This window comes from Schistocerca cancellata, chromosome 4, assembly GCF_023864275.1.
Source record: "Schistocerca cancellata isolate TAMUIC-IGC-003103 chromosome 4, iqSchCanc2.1, whole genome shotgun sequence".
Taxonomy (NCBI): Eukaryota; Metazoa; Arthropoda; class Insecta; order Orthoptera; family Acrididae; genus Schistocerca; species Schistocerca cancellata.
The window spans coordinates 755,223,237-755,241,708 of NC_064629.1; the positions used below are offsets into that span (position 1 = coordinate 755,223,237).

General features: G+C 38.1%; 1 protein-coding gene and 1 pseudogene across 1 annotated transcript in view; both read left to right on the forward strand.

The window, feature by feature from the left end:
* LOC126184487 (uncharacterized) overlaps positions 1–18,472 on the forward strand; it is a 514,130-nt gene that overhangs the window by 333,456 nt on the left and 162,202 nt on the right. Inside the window, exon 16 of the mRNA XM_049926880.1 lies at positions 8,497–8,648. Within this exon, the coding sequence (XP_049782837.1) occupies positions 8,497–8,648 (152 nt within the window). The remainder of the gene's footprint in view (positions 1–8,496; positions 8,649–18,472) is intronic.
* Positions 844–961, forward strand: LOC126185926 (5S ribosomal RNA; annotated as a pseudogene).

Here is an 18,472-nt window from a genome sequence, read left to right on the forward strand (position 1 = left end):
ATTATTTCCAAAATGCCTAAGTTTGTAAACTGTTCATGTGCCACCGTGGTTGAAGTATACTGTGCATGGCAAAATGGCACTATGAGAAACCAGCACCATAACAACTGTGGTGAACCACAGCTATTGATGACAGGGATGAACAACAGCTGCAAAGATGTGTACAGGCCAGCAGACATGCAACTGTTGAGCAATTGACTGCCCAGATGAGCCAAGGAGCTACCAACAGTGTATAATGGGTTTGAGACTACTGCAGAGCATGTTCACACTGTTTTTTATCTCCACTATGTCAATCTTTAGTTTGGTCAGCATATGAAGCCTGTTTTTATAAACCTTTGATTTAAGGTAGCTTCTACAGGAAGATGTTTGGAGACTTTAAACCAGGAGAATGTGGGGGCCATAATTCCTTAGAGATGATTTGATATCCAGAATATTTGTTTAAAAAATGAATTGTTTCATTAGTTGTGTGACAAGTGGCACCATCCTGCTGTAACAAACAATAATGTTCTTCTATCTCAAGAAGCAAAATAAACTGTATAATTATGCCTTGGTACACATCAGTAGATTCAAAGAAGAAAGGTCTTACTATAACGTTTCTATGGTATTAATGAATATTCACAGTATTGCTCAGAGCTGTAGGTTTCATCTCATAATCTCTCTACTTGGAAATTCATAACTTATTATCAATGTATTCCTAGATAACTAAACTCCTTTTATAAAATGCTCCTGTTGAGTAAAGTGTGTCAATACATGTGTTTTGTGCCATATATCTGAACATGAAATTCTGTGTGAAATTTGATGTAGGACACACAACACTCCAATTTTATGACTGTCCAAGCTTTCAAGGGCAATGGCCTTGCTGCAGTGGATACAGCAGTTCCCATCAGATCACCGAAGTTAAGCGCTGTCAGGTGTGGCTGGCACTTGGATGGGAAACCATCTGGGCCGCCATGTGCTGTTGCCATTTTTCGGGGTGCGCTCAGCCTCGTGATGCCAATTGAGGAGCTACTTGATAGAATAGTAGCGGCTCTGGTCAAAGAAAACCATCAAAATGACCGGGAGAGTGGTGTGCTGACCACATGCCCCTCCTATCTGCATCCTCAGCTGAGGATGACATGGTGGTCGGATGGTCTTGATGGGCCACTTGTGGCCTGAAGACAGAGTGCAGGCTTTCAAGGTGTTTTCATGAAAGACATGTGGATCTTCGGTTGATTAATTTTTTATGTTTTGGCTATTCACGTAAGTACTAAGATGGAATCATGCCTTATCAGTGAAGAAAATGTGGTCCTGTTCTGCAATTCCGTGGATACCATTAAATGACCAAAACCACGCGCAGTACATTAGATGCTTTTCTATATTCAGTGCCTTCAGTTCTTACACACTATCAGCATGGTGTGAATGAAATTTTAACTCCATTGCTTTGTGACCACTAGCATACAGAACTGACATTTGGCAAATAATCTCCTCAAACTTTTTGATAGAAAGTGCAGTTTAAAATTCTCAATCTCAGACAGATTAGTTTTAATGGAAATGGCTTGTATCCAGGTTCTCCTCCTGTCTGCAAATGATCCATATTCCCTGAAACTGAAAATTTTTTTACTGGAGAATTGTTTGGCTTTATGACATCTGAATATTTCCCAAAATATGTGTATGCAATATGTGCATACAAACAGTAGCCAAATGCTGTTCAACAATGAAAGCTACTGTTCTTGGGAAAATGACGTGTTTATCTAGTGCTGAACTGCATAATACTGCTGATTCTGTGTGATTTGTACTTGTTTTGTTAGCATTTTCGTATATTGTCGATAATACATGTGGTACTATCTTGTGATGCCTAGATATTTATTTTCATGTGTGGGACTTTTCTTCTTTTCCTTGTAGATTTTCTCGGAGCAACTGTAGCAAATGACCTCATGGAACCATTAGGACTGGAGACCTGTGCTATCACCTTTTCGTTTTATGCAGTTGCTTCTTCGCTTCTTGTGAGCTCATCCCCATTATGTTCTTGTGTTATTGCAGTGATTTCCAGGGGAAATTGTGGGAGGAAAACCAAAACTTCAGTTGTAGTTGTTGTATTCATCTGGTTTCCTGTCACTTCAGGCTTCAAATGTTTGGTGTGTACTGCAGCAAGTATTTCCTTCTTCACAGTTGGTGAATCATTTGTTTGTACTGCAACTTTTCCATTTTTATAGTTTCTTTTATTCCTTTTAGCTGTGTCTTAAATTTTCCTGTTCATCTCTTGCATCGGGTTATTTGTTTGAATCACTAGCAACCACAGATTTAGCTGATGCTTGACAACAAAGTGTCATCTTCTTACCAGAAAATGTACCTTACTTTTCCGAAACAATATTGTATATGCTTTTGAATATCAGTTTTTAGCCCAAACTGTTCATATGAAGACCATACCCAGCACTAAATTGATGACAAATATGCTAATCTCCACAATGCTGATTTTCTGTCCAATAATTGAGTATATCTGGAGGTGCTAATGTCTAACTTTTGAATATGTTGTACAGTAAGTTTCCCAAAAATAATACACGGGCGTGATGTGTTAGCCATTGGCAACTTCAGTTGACCTTTAATGTATCCAGAAAAATAGTAGCTTTCTTGTAGATTGTCTGTTTATTTAAATAACCATTGATCATACATTAAGTATAGATAATATACTTCATGAATCATACAAGCATGCCAATATTAATAACAGTTGTTAATGTAGCAATCAGGTACAGTTTAAAACATCTTTTTTGTAATTATAAACTATTTCTTTGTTCATTCTCATGTCATAATGTTCCTCATCATGATGTAATTCATGAAATATACTTCATAATTGAATGAAAGCTGTTTTAAATAAGATTTCTGTTACCTTACAGCTTTCAAAAAGAAGCCAGGTGCAATTAGGGTAAAGCAGATGTACAGTTGTTTGCTCAATGGAAATTGATTTATGTAAAATTAGTATAAACTTTTTTTCTTTCTTTCGTGGTATGTTTCAGAATGATTCATGTAATTTTTGAAGAAAGTTATTAGATAAAATAAATCTGCACAATTGAGGCCTTTTTTAAATGCTGATGTATGATGTGTGTATGGCACATAAACATATTCTGTGGGAATGTATAGGGCCAGAGCAGCTCCTGGTCAGGATAGTCAGGGATGTGGCCATTTGAGGGGTTTTCATAATAAAAGAAGTAATTGAACTTCAATTATGTATACATAATATGTAATACTTATGGAAACACCTGGGTCTGGCTGTGAGGTTATCAGCCAGTCAAGGTGGTAATGGAAAGATGTTAATTTTAGTGCCAGAACAAAGTCCAAAAAATAAAGGGAGAGAGGAGATGGTTCATGTCATAACTGGCTGAAAGCTGTTGCCAGAATGTCCAATCTGAATCCAGTCTGCATAGATGAATTAGTGTCCTCAAACCCAACTGACATAATCTGCCTCTCTGAACATCATGTGACCACTGGTATAGAACTTTAAAGTGTTACAGGATTTAGGTTAGCATCTTACTTTTGTAGTGCAGAAATGGAGAAAGGAGGAGTTGCCATAGTCATCAGGAACTGTCAAAAATTTAAGAACATAGACATTCATAAATTTTGCCTAGAACAGCATTTTGAAGCATGTGCAACAGAAGTAGAATTTCATAAAAAATCCTTCATAATATTAAGTGTATATCGAGCACCTGCAGGTAACTTTAATCTGTTCATGAACCACCTTGAAGCTGTACTGGCCCATTTAATGACCAAAAACAACGAAATAGTGGTTGCTGGAGAATTTAATGTAGATTTCCTTAAAGACTCTCCCATTAAGAACATATTTGAGTTAGTAACACTATCATTCAACTTAATTACCACTATAAAGTTCCCAACTAGGGTAGCCAATTGCTCACAAACAGCCATTGATAATATCTTTATAGAAAAGTCCAATGAACAAAATTATATTACAAAACCAATAGTCAATGGCCTCTCAGACCATGACATGCAGTTCCTTCTGTTAAATGTTAATACTGAACAGGATACAAAATCTGTTAAATGTGAACTCAAGATGGTAATCAATAAGCCAAAAATTGATTATAGTAGGACACTCCTCAGAGACATTCACTGGAGTGATGTTTATGGTGCTCATGGCGTGAATGAAAAATGTAACGCTTTTGCTGATAAAGTGCTTACCTTATTTGAACACTGCTTCTCCAAAAATTAACCAAGGTTAGAGCAAAGTCTACAAAGAAGCCATGGATTACTCAAGGAATAGAGGTATCTTGTAAAACAAAAAGAAAACTGTATCTGTCAATCCAAAACAGTTCTGATGTTGATGCTATAGCACATTACAAGAAATACTGCAAAATATTAAAGACTGTAATATGGACATCAAAGCAAATATATTACAAGGAAAAGATAGTCATATCAGATAACAAAATAAAGACAATATGGGATATAGTGAAGGAGGAGACCAGTAGAACCAGACATGAAGAGGGACAAATAGCATTAAGAGTAAATGATACATTGGTGACAGATGAGACTTTTTAACAAACATTTTATAACTGTTACTGAGAAGGTGGAGTTGTCAGGTTCTGTAGATGCTGCCATGGGGTACCTCAGACCACACATTGCAAGTAACTTCCATAGTACGAATTTGACCCTCACTATCGTAGCAGAAGTAATGTCCATCATAAAATCTTTAAAATCCAAAACATCTAGTGGGTATGATGAAATATCAACAAAGTTAATTAAAGAATGTGATTCTGAGTTAAGCAACATATTAAGCTATCTGTGTAACCAGTCATTTATCAGTAGAATATTTCCTGAATGGTTGAAATATGCTGAAGTTCAGCCACTATTTAAGAAGGGAGATAAAGAAATAGCTTCAAACTTCTGTCCAATTTCACTTTTGTCTGAATTCTCAAAAATTTTAGAAAAGGTAATGTACAAGCAGCTTTATAACCATCTTATCACAAATAACATACTGTCAAAGTCACAGTTCGGATTTCTAAAGGGTTCTGGTATTGAGAAGGCTATCTACACTTACAGTGAAAATGTAATGAATTCATTAGACCAAAAATTGCAGGCAAATACTGTATTTTGTGATATGTCAAAGGCATTTGACTGTATAAATCACAGTATCCTTCTTAGTAACTTAGAATATTATGGTGTAACAGGAAATGCTGCAAAAGTGTTCAAATCTTATATCTCTGGCAGGAAACAAAGGGTGTTATTAGGAAAGAGACATATATTAAGCTATCAGGCATCATCCACCTGGGAACTAATTACTAGTGGGGTCCCACAAGGTTCCATCTTAGGGCCCTTACATTTTCCTTGTGTATATCAGTGACCTTTCATCAGTAACATTACCAGACGCCAAGTTTGTTTTGTTTGCCAATGATACAAACATTCCAATAAATAGCAAATGAAGTGTAGTCTTAGAAAGATCAGCAAATAAAATATTTGTGGGCATCAATCACTGGTTCCTAGCCAATTCTTTGTCGCTAAACTTTGAAAAAACATGCTACACGCAGTTCAGAACTTGTAAGGGGTTACCCACGAGTATATGACTAGCAGATAAAAGAAGTGAACAGCATTAAATTCTTGGTATTACAGCTTGATAATAAATTCAACTGGGAGGAGCACACCACAGAATGGCTGAAGCATCTAAACAAATCTCTATTTGCAATGCAAATTCTGTCAGACATAGGGAATATAAAAATGAAAAAGCTGGCATACTATGCTTACTTTCACTCCATAATGTCATATGGTATTATTTTTTGGAGAAATTCATCAAGCCAAGCTAAAGTTTTGCAGGCACAAAAACATACAGTAAGAGTTATATGTGGTGGTAACTCAAGAACATCCTGTAAGGCCTGTTTAGGGAACTAGGGATACTAACTACTACTTCCCAATATATTTATTCCTTAATAAAATTTGTCATTAAAATATATCACTTTTTCAAACCAACAGCTCAGTTCATGAACTCAATACTAGAAATAAGAATAATCTTCACAAGGATTTAAAGTCACTTACTCTTGTACAAAAAGTTGTGTATTATTCAGGACCACACATTTTCAATAACTTGCCAACAGCCATGAAAAGCTTAACAACCAATGAAATTCAGTTTCAGAGAAAGCCTAAAGGATTTATTGGTGGCCAACTCCTTCTACTCCATTGATGAATTTCTCAGTAGAACCGATTGATTTTGTGTGTACAGTCTAACTTCTGCACCTTTTCAGTGCAGTAATGTGTTAAATGTAAATAAGTATTGTAATAGTTCTATTATACATTTCTTACCTTATAAATAAAAAAAACATTTTTTTTTAAATTTTAAATTCAGTGCATTAATGTGATCTTAGTAAATGAGTGTTGTAAATTGATCCTTTCATATAGTGTTCATCAAAAGAAATCATTCCACATGGGACCTGTGGAAGCTACATTAGCTTATTTCTTTTAGTTGTAAATATTTGTCATGTATTATTGTTTCTCTGACATAGTCTACATCCCGGAGGACGTCCTCACTACGGATCAATTGGAATAAAAGTAACTCTAATCTAATCTAATCTAATCAGAGGACAGTCAAAAGCCAACGTGATTTCTCTCCCACTCTACATCTTTGCTACTCATAATGGTGCATAGTGGCTTGTTTGTCAACATGTTCCACTGGACTGAACAACCTTAACTGAAACTATGAACCTACTCACCTTGTAGGCCACAACAAATTGTAGATTGAAATTTAACCAAAAAATTATAAAATAGAAATAAAATTTTGTAATACCTCATACACTGGGTAGGTGACCTGCACAGGACATCTGTTTAGCATTTTAAGTACATCTCAAGAATCTTGTTAAATAAAACTGATGATTTCTCTCTGTCATGTATCAAAAAAACTCCCATGAATAATGCCCCATTTCAGCTAATGTCATACATGAGTGTATACATGTAAACAGTGGCAGCTACTGTGTAAGGGTACAAGAGCATGTGAACACACTATCTTTTGACACATTATGGATTTGTTTTGTTATTTTTCTTTGGATGCTGTTAAACATAACATAGATGCCATAATCTGAAGTACACAGCACTAAATCTGCCATGCTATGCTACATTGCTATTCTAGACTTTGTGAAACTTGACATCAGGGTCATGAGCGCACCTTTATTTGTGCTTATTTTGAGGAGCTTTTGCGCATATGCAACTGGCATGACATAATTGCCTTGCAGGCCAAATACATACAGATTTGATAAAGAACGCACAGCTCATGGTGTGCACAGATAGTCCTTACCAATTAACTACAAGTTTACGACAATGCTACAAGGTGGTAGCACACTACAGCAGACTTTTATCCCTTTTCACTTGCCATAAATCCCACTAGATGGTAGCACACACCTCAGATATGCCAATTCACTCACTATATAGTAAAATTTGATTGAATGTCAGTATGTGTTATAGTTATACTGCCAGAAAAACCTATTTTGTAGGTTTTTGAATGAGACATAGTATATTAAGTTTTGAATTTTATCATACAGTAATCCATTTGAGGTGCTGAGAACTGTAAAGCATATCGTTGCCGATACTGAGATTGTGGCATTTATTCATGCTTCTGACATCTGTTGATCATGTGGTGGGTCAGTTTTATCTCTGCTGTAGGCCTGCACTGTATCTATAAACATTTATGAAAAGTTGTCTCACTGGTTTGTCTGATACTCACTTAAATGTGGAACTGACGATTGTGTGCTTTTGGTGCTTATGGTTCTCGGTGCCTCATTTGTATTCTAGTCAAGTGACCATGCTGGTCCACATTATTATCTGAATTTAATCATTTCCACAATGGCAGTTTGGTGTTGGTTGTCTACTGCGCTGGAATTGGCTTTTGTGTTGCAGTGTCAGTGTGATCTCTGTTGAATCTGCTTGTGCCAACAGAAAAGAAAATTATCAGGAAACATTAGTCACAAAGGAACTAAGGCCTCCCAGACCAGATCCGTTACCTCAGAAAGTGATGAAATAAAATAACCATGCCTACAAGTGAACATTTCATGAAGAAGTGTACTATAAGTGTAAATTTTTGTGTAGGTGCAACATATTAGTGTCCCGGAAGTTAATTCATAGACTAACACATGTTCAAGGTCTTGTACATTTCTCCAAAAAAATATAAAAAAGCATGAAAACCTCTCTTACACAAAAATGTGAAATAGCAAAAGCTTAAACATTATTTTGTTCTTGATCTAAACTGTACTTCATTATGTAAAAAACTGCAAAATTCCACAAAAGCAATTCTTTATTTCAGACAAGTTATGCATGTCATTATTATCATGGTTATTATTATTATTGGCAGTGGCTGTTTTTGTATAAACTTGTTGATAAGCATAACTATTATACAGCAGAGGCTATTAATTTCACACTCTCAAATTTATCTGGAACTAAAAATTTTTGAGCACTCAGAATGTATAATCATGAGCCGCCACTGCTTGTAAATAAAGAAATGTGATAAAAGTGTGTCATTCTTTGATCATGATTACATTGCAGGTCTCACACACTGTGCCTACACATACCACAAAACAGGACAACAGCTCATATACACAGATAAATCACTGTCCTCTTTCAGTGACAAAAGCTGTGAGCAAGCATGTGACGTGGAAAGGGAATTCGTGTGTCGATCTTATACTTTTTTGGGACAGGTCAGTAAAACATTCTTATTCCCATAATAATGACTGATGGTCTTAATTAGCTTCTCACTACTACACAGAAAATGTGCTAGATATGTTTTAGCATAATGTAGTTATTACTGAATCTGCAGTAAAGGATGTTAACAAACTGACTGATTAATCATGACTATTAGTGGAAGAAGGAGCCATACTCCATGACTGCAATGAGACTGTATGTAGTCCCATCAATATCCCTGTGGCTTAAATAGCTTTTGGTGAGGTTTATTCAAAAAATTCAAATACAATAATTTTATCAAATATTATCAATAAGGCTTTTAAAATTCATTGATTAAAATAGATCTGAGAATCTTATACCATCAAAATGACATATTTATGCAATTATGTGTCACATATTAAATATTAAAAACCTGTGATTGAAAGAATTTTTGGCTAGTAAGCACCAGGATGATACTTGTAGTAATTGTAGTAAGTACACACACACACACACGCACACACACACACACACACACACATGTGCACAATGGACCAGAACTCCAACAAACTTTCTGGGGTTGTTCAGGGATTCCTTCTGAGAATTTTGGTATAAGGAGCCTGTGGTCTCCTGTGGCTTGTTTCAAAATAATTATGTAATTATGTTTTTTTTTTTTTAAATTTTTTACCCTAGTTACCTTTATTCGTGGCAAAAATATCTCCACAGCAATGAAAAATCCTATAACATACAATTGCCAAAATGTGCAGCACAAAACATGGAGTAAACACAGTAATGCAAAGTTAATGTGGTATGGTTGGCGTCGCTGCAGGAGCATCATTATGCTGCTTTTGCATTGCCTTCAGTGAACCTATACAGGAAGTGCTTATCAACCAAGTCTTCAAAAGACGAACTTGTTACAGAACTGAGTAGTACTGAATGCAACCTTGAGGGTAAATAGTGCAGTGGGCATGAGTGCTGCCAGTTGGAAGTGGATGGAAGAAGTTTGTTTCCACACAAAATCCACAGCATGTACCATCTACATTTGTGCTGTTGTGCAGATATTTTCACTGCAATGCAGATACAAAGCTAATTGGGTCAATAAACCAAACAAAATGCAATAAGTCTGTACCAGGCCACTGGAGAACATGGAGTCCATATACCAAAATACTCAGAAGGTATCTGTAAACAACCTCTGAAAATTTGTCAATGGACTTCCAGTTCACCCTGTATGTATTTTGTATGACTCGTGCAGTGTGATTAATAAAAAATTTGTGCTCATTTCTTGGGCATTAACATGAATCAAAGAAATTACATTGGATCATGTAAAATTGTGTTTTATTTATTTATTTATTTTGATCTATCTTTAAGCATTTTTATACAATCTGTGTAATCATAGGGAGATTACATATATTTCACAAATATATTTTGTTGACATAGTTACAGTGCACATATTAATAATAATACAAGACACATAAAGTATACACTAGAGAAGAATTTCTTAATTTTATAGTAAATAGAAAATAATATACAGAAGTATCAAATGAACTGTTGACATACTCAGGTGAAAACAAAATAATTTACGGGAAGTAATAATTTAAGATCTCAGGTCATCCTTAGAATAGTTTTGAAATTCTGCAATTTTGTAAAAAGCCTTTTCTTTCACTCAATTTTTCAGTTTTTGTTTTAAAGTCATTAAGTTAGACACAAGTAAAGTATTAAATAATTTTACGCCCAGGTATTCATAAGTAGACTGTCTTTTCTTTAACCTAGTTGTGGGCATATATATCTGTTTCATTTGCCTAGTTTTTTGTTGGTGTACAACTTCCATTAAGCTGTAGTTGTTTAAATTTCCTTGAATCCTTAGAAGGCAACAGTTAAAGTCAATACTTTTAAGCATTTAAATAGTGCAGGAGGTTTTAGAGTTTGTAACTCTAGAAATAGATCTGATAGCTTTTTTTGCCAGATGAAAATTTATTGACCCCTGCAGAATTACCCCATAAAAGGATATCATATTGCTGGTGGCAGTGAAAGAAGGCACTATAGGAGTTAAGTAACAGAGGTGTTGTTACATGTGTCTGTAGTTTAGCAAATAAAAAGGTAACACTTTGGGAGAATTTTACATATGTCCTCTGTGTATTTGTCTCATGTTAATTTGTGCATGATCTACCATATTTTCATACAGAATAGAAATTGGCAAAGAATGTATAATAGTGAAATAACTAATAAGCTCTATGGCCTAGAATTACTATTAATGGCATTCATACTTGCATCTAAGCTGCAGATGAAATAAAATGATTTTATATCAAAATTGAATTGTGTCCTAAATGTCTCTCCCAGCTATTATCAATGATATACTCTCTCATATAGAACAATTGGCTTGTTAACTGTCTAACAGTAAATAATATATTGTCAAAGTCACAATTCAGATTTCTAAAGGCTGCCTACACATACAGTTAAAATGTGCTTAGTTCATTTGGCAATAAATTACAGGCTGTTGCTATATTTTATGATTTGTCAAAGGCATTTTATTGTGGAAATAACAATATCCCTCCAAGTAAACTGGAATATTATGGCATAACAGGAAATGCTGCAAAATGGTTCACATTTTTCCAACACAGGAGCAGTACTTTTCTTTGTGTGTATCAATGATCTTTCATCAGTAACATTACCAGATGCCAAGTTTGTTTTGTTTGCCAATGATACAAACATTGCGATAAATAGCAAATCAAGTGTAGTCTCGGAAGGATTGATTAATGAAATTTTCATGGGCATTAATAAATGGTTCCAAGCCAATTCTTTGTCACTACACTTCGAAAAAACACACTATATGGAGTTCAGAACTTGTAAGAGGATTCCCACAGTGTATGCCTAAAATATGATGACAAATAGACAGAAGAAATGGACAATGTTAAATTCTTGGGATTACAGCTTGCTAATAAATTCAACTGAGAGGAGCATGCCACAGAACTGCCGAAGTCCTAAACAAATCCCTATTTGCAGTGCAAATGTTGTTAGACATAGAGGATATAAAAATGAGAAAGCTTGCATACTATATTCACTCTCATTCCATAATGTCATATGGGACTAGTTTTTTGGGGCAAGTCATTAAGTGTGCCAAAGTTTTCTCAGTTTAAAAACGTGTAATAAGAATTATTTGTGGTGTAAACTCAAGAACATCCTGCAAAAGGCAGTTTAGGGAACTAGGGATATTAACCACTACTTTCCATATCTTTATTCCTTAATGAAATTTGTCATTAAAAATATATCTTTTTTCGAAAAAGGACAGCACAATTCATGAAATCAATACTTGAAATAAGAATAATTTTCACAAAGATTTGGTCACTTCCTTTCGTCCAAGAAGGTGTCCATTATTCAGGAACACACATTTTCAGTATCCTGTCAGCAGCCATAAAATGTTTAACTACTAATAAAGTTAGTTTAAGAGGAGCCTAAAGGAATTATTGGTGGCCAACTCCTTCTACCCCACCAATTAATTTGTTAGGAAAACCAACTCATCTGTGTCTGTTACTAATAATATCAGGATAATGTGAGTACTAGTCCAGTCTGATTTCTATAGAAATTCAGTGCAGTAATGCAATCATTGTGAATAAGCATTTTAAAATGGTTTCTCAGTGTAGTATTATTACCTTTTAAATGAAACTGTTTTCAAATTTTTTGTACATCCATTACAATAATTTCACTGGGGATCTGTGGAAGGTACATTAGCATATTTGTTTTTTTTTTTTTTTTGTAATTACTTATTGTGTATTTTGTTTGATTGGGACAAAAAATACACCTAGTCTAATCTAATATAGGTATCAGTTACCAGTATGTGAAAAGCAATACCACAAAATCAAAGTTACTGGAGTTCATAGCAGGCCACTCATGCCATAGATGTGTATGAAATATCTGTGGTATTTCATATGCAGACAGTGAAACTGTTAATTTCTTGGTCTGTACTGGCATAGCAATCATTGACGGGGAAACCATCTTAACTTTGTATGCAGAAAAATAAGAATCATGTTGATTACATAGGCTTACCCAGTGTAATAAATCTTGAAAGTCTCTTCGGGTTTGCTGCCGGATCCTGAAATCAACTTGACTCAATATTTCTGCGATCTAACTGGTAGCCATCTTCAGGAAAATGCTGCTTCTGCTGATGAGTCCCACTGAGAACTGACGCCAGGCTGCAAATCAACATCCTATATAGGCCACCGTTCAGTACACAGCGCATGCACTGCCCATCGCAGTTTGTGCCCTCCTCGACAGGGAGGTGGTGCCGCCCTTAGTGGAACACTGCTGGCAACGATATATTGCACACAGGTCCGCACCGGAGAACGTTCAATTTTGATGTGAGATAATACAGGATTCCATGTCTTGCTAAGAGGAAACCCGTTGTCTCTGTTGATTAAATAATCCGCCAACCTAATTTCAGTCACCTCTTTATAGACACTGCTCCAAAAACCGAAAATGTTGGCAACTATCACAGTTTCATCAAATTTCATACTGTGTCCCTCATTTAAGCAGTGTTCTGCTACTGCCGATTTTTCCGGCTGTTGTAGCCTCATATGACGGCGATGTTCCACACATCTGTCATGCACTGTGCGAATATTGGCCGTTCGATTCGCACGGTGCATGACAAATGTGTGACTGTTGTAGCCTCATATGATGGTGATGTTCCACACACCTGTCATGCACTGTGCGAATATTGGCCGTTTGATTCGCACAGTGCATGACAGGTGTGTGGAACATTGCTGTCATACGAGGCTACAACAGCCGGAAAAATTGGCAGTAGCAGAACGCTGCTTAAATGAGGGACACAGTATGAAATTTGATGAAACTGTGGTAGTTGCCAACATTTCCATTTTTGGAACAGTGTCTATAAAGAGGTGACTGAAATTAGGTTGGTGGATAATTTCATCAACAGAGACAATGAGTTTCTTCTTAGCAAGATATGGAATCCTGTATTATCTCACATCAAAATGGAATGTTCTTCAGTGCAGCCCTGAGTGCAATATATCATTGCCAGCAGTGTTCCACTAAGGGTGGCGCCACCTTCCTGTCTTGGAGGGCAGCAACCATGATGGGCAGCGCATGCACCATGTACTGAACGGTGGCCTATGTAGGATGTTGATTTGCAGCCTGGCGTCAGTTCTCAGTGGGACTCATCAGCAGAAACAGCATTTTCCTGAAGATGGCAACCAGTTGGATTGCTGAAATATTGAGTCAAGTTGATTTTAGGATCCGGCAGCAAACCCGAAGAGACTTTCAAGAATCATGTTGTACTTGCTCTTCCAACTGTGCAAAATTACGTGTAATAAAATTCTGAAAACAGTACGCTATTGCTATGTCCTGATAGGGAGTAAGAAAGACAGCAAGAAGCATGAGAGGGGACCTTACCTCAGTCAATGAATTCGATGTGGTTAACTGATGGTGAGCTGCCTGCTGATTCCCTGACCCTGGCTGAAAAGCAATGTTTGAGTGATACAGAGTATTGAACTCAGTAGGGCTACTGAGGAAACAGGTTGGAAATGTCAAAGTACAGAGTGAATACATTTCATGGAAGTACCCCTGGCAATTCTCCCTATTTACAAGTTCCCAGCTATAATTGACTAACTCTTTATTCATGAAGTCTGCTCTGTGTCCCACATTGGCAAAGGCTAGTGAAATACCTTATCTGGTTCCTGCTGATAAGTGTTGTGGACATGGCATCATCTACTTGTTGTTGGTACAGCACTATCCAGTAGGGTTGAAGTCCCTATTTATATGACTTCTTTTGCACACTGCCCTTCTGGAAGGTTTGACGATGATCTGCTGTGTGTGGCTGATCCTGCAGTTAGTGCATGATGCCAGCTGTATTTGGCCCTTCTGGAATATTCCTTCATTGCTACTCTGTAAGCTGTGGGGAGCTAGTCAAACAGGCTGCTATTGCATGTCACTAGAGCAGCAGAGCCATAATCCATTATTGAGTTCAGATATTGGTTCACCACTTCTGGCACTGAAACAAGCAGCCTACTGCCTCTGGCCAAGACTCAGTTTCTGAGTTGTGTTAATGAACTGATCAAACATTTTTAGATCTGTGACACCTGTCTTCCCTTGGGGAAAATTTTGTAAGCTCAGCCCTCCAAGGTCATGAAATTTTCATTTCCTAGTCACATGTCCAGTGGACTTTTCCCTTGCTTTATTTCCAAACAGAACATATTTACATATGACAAAGTTCACCAAAACAAGTCCATCACTCTACCTGGAAGGTACACTCCTGGAAATGGAAAAAAGAACACATTGACACCGGTGTGTCAGGCCCACCATACTTGCTCCGGACACTGCGAGAGGGCTGTACGAGCAATGATCACACGCACGGCACAGCGGACACACCAGGAACCGCGGTGTTGGCCGTCGAATGGCGCTAGCTGCGCAGCATTTGTGCACCGCCGCCGTCAGTGTCAGCCAGTTTGCCGTGGCATACGGAGCTCCATCGCAGTCTTTAACACTGGTAGCATGCCGCGACAGCGTGGACGTGAACCGTATGTGCAGTTGACGGACTTTGAGCGAGGGCGTATAGTGGGCATGCGGGAGGCCGGGTGGACGTACCGCCGAATTGCTCAACACGTGGGGCATGAGGTCTCCACAGTACATCGATGTTGTCGCCAGTGGTCAGCGGAAGGTGCACGTGCCCGTCGACCTGGGACCGGACCGCAGCGACGCGCGGATGCACGCCAAGACCGTAGGATCCTACGCAGTGCCGTAGGGGACCGCACCACCACTTCCCAGCAAATTAGGGACACTGTTGCTCCTGGGGTATCGGCGAGGACCATTCGCAACCGTCTCCATGAAGCTGGGCTACGGTCCCGCACACCGTTAGGCCGTCTTCCGCTCACGCCCCAACATCGTGCAGCCCGCCTCCAGTGGTGTCGCGACAGGCGTGAATGGAGGGACGAATGGAGATGTGTCGTCTTCAGCGATGAGAGTCACTTCTGCCTTGGTGCCAATGATGGTCGTATGCGTGTTTGGCGCCGTGCAGGTGAGCGCCACAATCAGGACTGCATACAACCGAGGCACACAGGGCCAACACCCGGCATCATAGTGTGGGGAGCGATCTCCTACACTGGCCGTACACCACTGGTGATCGTCGAGGGGACACTGAATAGTGCATGGTACATCCAAACCGTCATCGAACCCATCGTTCTACCATTCCTAGACCGGCAAGGGAACTTGCTGTTCCAACAGGACAATGCACATCCGCATGTATCCCGTGCCACCAAACGTGCTCTAGAAGGTGTAAGTCAACTACCCTGGCCAGCAAGATCTCCGGATCTGTCCCCCATTGAGCATGTTTGGGACTGGATGAAGCGTCGTCTCACGCGGTCTGCACGTCCAGCACGAACGCTGGTCCAACTGAGGCGCCAGGTGGAAATGGCATGGCAAGCCATTCCACAGGACTACATCCAGCATCTCTACGATCATCTCCATGGGAGAATAGCAGCCTGCATTGCTGCGAAAGGTGGATATACACTGTACTAGTGCCGACATTGTGCATGCTCTGTTGCCTGTGTCTATGTGCCTGTGGTTCTGTCAGTGTGATCATGTGATGTATCTGACCCCAGGAATGTGTCAATAAAGTTTCCCCTTCCTGGGACAATGAATTCACGGTGTTCTTATTTCAATTTCCAGGAGTGTAGTTTCAGCAAAATAAAATCTCTTCACATAAACCAACCCACATGAATGGGAGCATTGATACAAGGACAGACTTATAACTATAGAGTTACAATTTTCATATTACACACCATATAATACACAAATTATTCTGGATGTAGGTTACATTTTCACATAATGCAAAGTTTACATTAATGGAATCATTGATAAAACTGCAGAGTTCATGATTACATGCCATATAAGACGTATTGTATATGTACCTTTTGTCATTCTATCTTTTGTCAGCAGCATCTCTAACATGGGTGTGTCAGCTCCTATATTTCTGGGAAGCTGTGGCGTCTGACTTTCTTCTTTCCACAACACTCTGTCTAACATCATAATCAACTAACTCCTCTTCCTCACCATATTTTTCAGATTGGGGAGAATTTATATACCTTACTGTGTCCTTAGGAATGCTTCTAGTCACAGCTGTATTAGTTACACATACCTTAGTACAACAACTTTCTGCTGCTTCACAAATCTGTTTGCCACAACTCTTGCAGCATATATAATAAATACAATGATCCCAGTTACAAAACAGAGTATTACCAAACCTGTGTATTATCAAACCTGCATGGAGTACTCATTTATAAACCACCCTATGTAGGTCTAGTTCATTTTGTAGGTCTTCTGTTTTATGTCCAGTGACCTTGAGGTCATCTGAATGCCTATCTGTATGCTGTAATGGTAAGAGTATGGGGATCTGGGACACTTCCCATTTCTATTCTTCTATTAGACAGTGATCTGTGTCTATAGTATCTTAGGAGCTGTCTCTATTTCACTTGTATTGGTGCATATCATAAGGTCAGACTGGAAGCCTTCAGCCTTTTAGGTGATATACAACCATTTGTTGTTTCGAATCTGAGTGCAGATATTTTTGTTTGGCACTATGTATTTAAGACTGAAATCTTTTGTAATTTCTGTTACTGGTTGCAGCATGCAATCCTCATATTATTTGTGATCTTATGTGGACACCAGTATGAAATCTGTTTACATATCTGATGTCTCAGGATGACCGTTTTACATAGGAGTTGGTCACTGGACAGTTGCACAAAACTGTCACTTTGCTTTGTCTATGATCAGAGATTCCTTTTCTGGTGCTATATACCTGAATAATCACTTCATCTTATCAAATTCAGCTGGTAGTGGCCAAACCTTATATAGGATACACATATTAATGTCAACTAAGGGTACGTTCAACACACAAGTTAATGCAGTAACTGCTAAAAATACATCTGAGTCTATTGAAGAAAGTAACTGATATCCTTGGTCCTCCATTAGTTCAATAGGGAATTTATTATCTTTCAAATCCTTCCTCATTAGCTCAAGATACTTAACAACCTGTACAGGATGTATCAAGTGTAGCTCCAATAGATCCTTCTGTGTGTTCACTATGGCAGAAATCAACAAGTCATGTTCATGTTCCAGTTCATTGCACATGGCTGTAAGTTGCACTTGTTGCTCTGTCATGGGTATTAAAATGACTTTGTCATGCAAAAAACTCTCATAGCTTACAGGTAACAGGACCCACAAATCTCATCTCATCTCAAAAAAAAAGAAAAAAAAAAAGAAATGGCCCTTCAATGAATTATGCTGTCAACCCACACCACACAGTTACATTTCCCAAATGAAGTGGTACCAGTTGATGTGTGAGCGGATATTCCATTGCCAGTATTTTGCAGTTTTGACATGTCCTTGCAGACGGAAATGAGCTTTGTCTATTCACAGAATGGATATTCATTTCCACTTCCATGCAAGCAAGAAATTTTAGAGTAAATTTTTGCCTTACTGGCAGCTTAACATGACACAACTCCTGAACATGGGTAATTCTGTATGGATAGCAATGCAGAATGTTTGATAGAATTTTATGCACCATGCTCATAGACACATCCAAAGTACAGGCAGTTCCCCATGAATTGCATGTTGGCACATAACTACTCAACCTCTGCTGCAATGCTGTGGTCACATCTTCTACTGACATCAGATGCTTTCCTCCCTCTGCCACACTGCACTTCGAAAGAAGATGTCTCTTTGAATTTCATAATAATTTTCCCCAGACCCTATCTCAGACATTGGACCAAGGCCTTTTTACATCCCCTTAAGTGTCCAGAACTTCTTCAGAGCTACTGGCACAAAATCACTTTTCTTGTAAAAGAGCTTTACCAGAGCATGT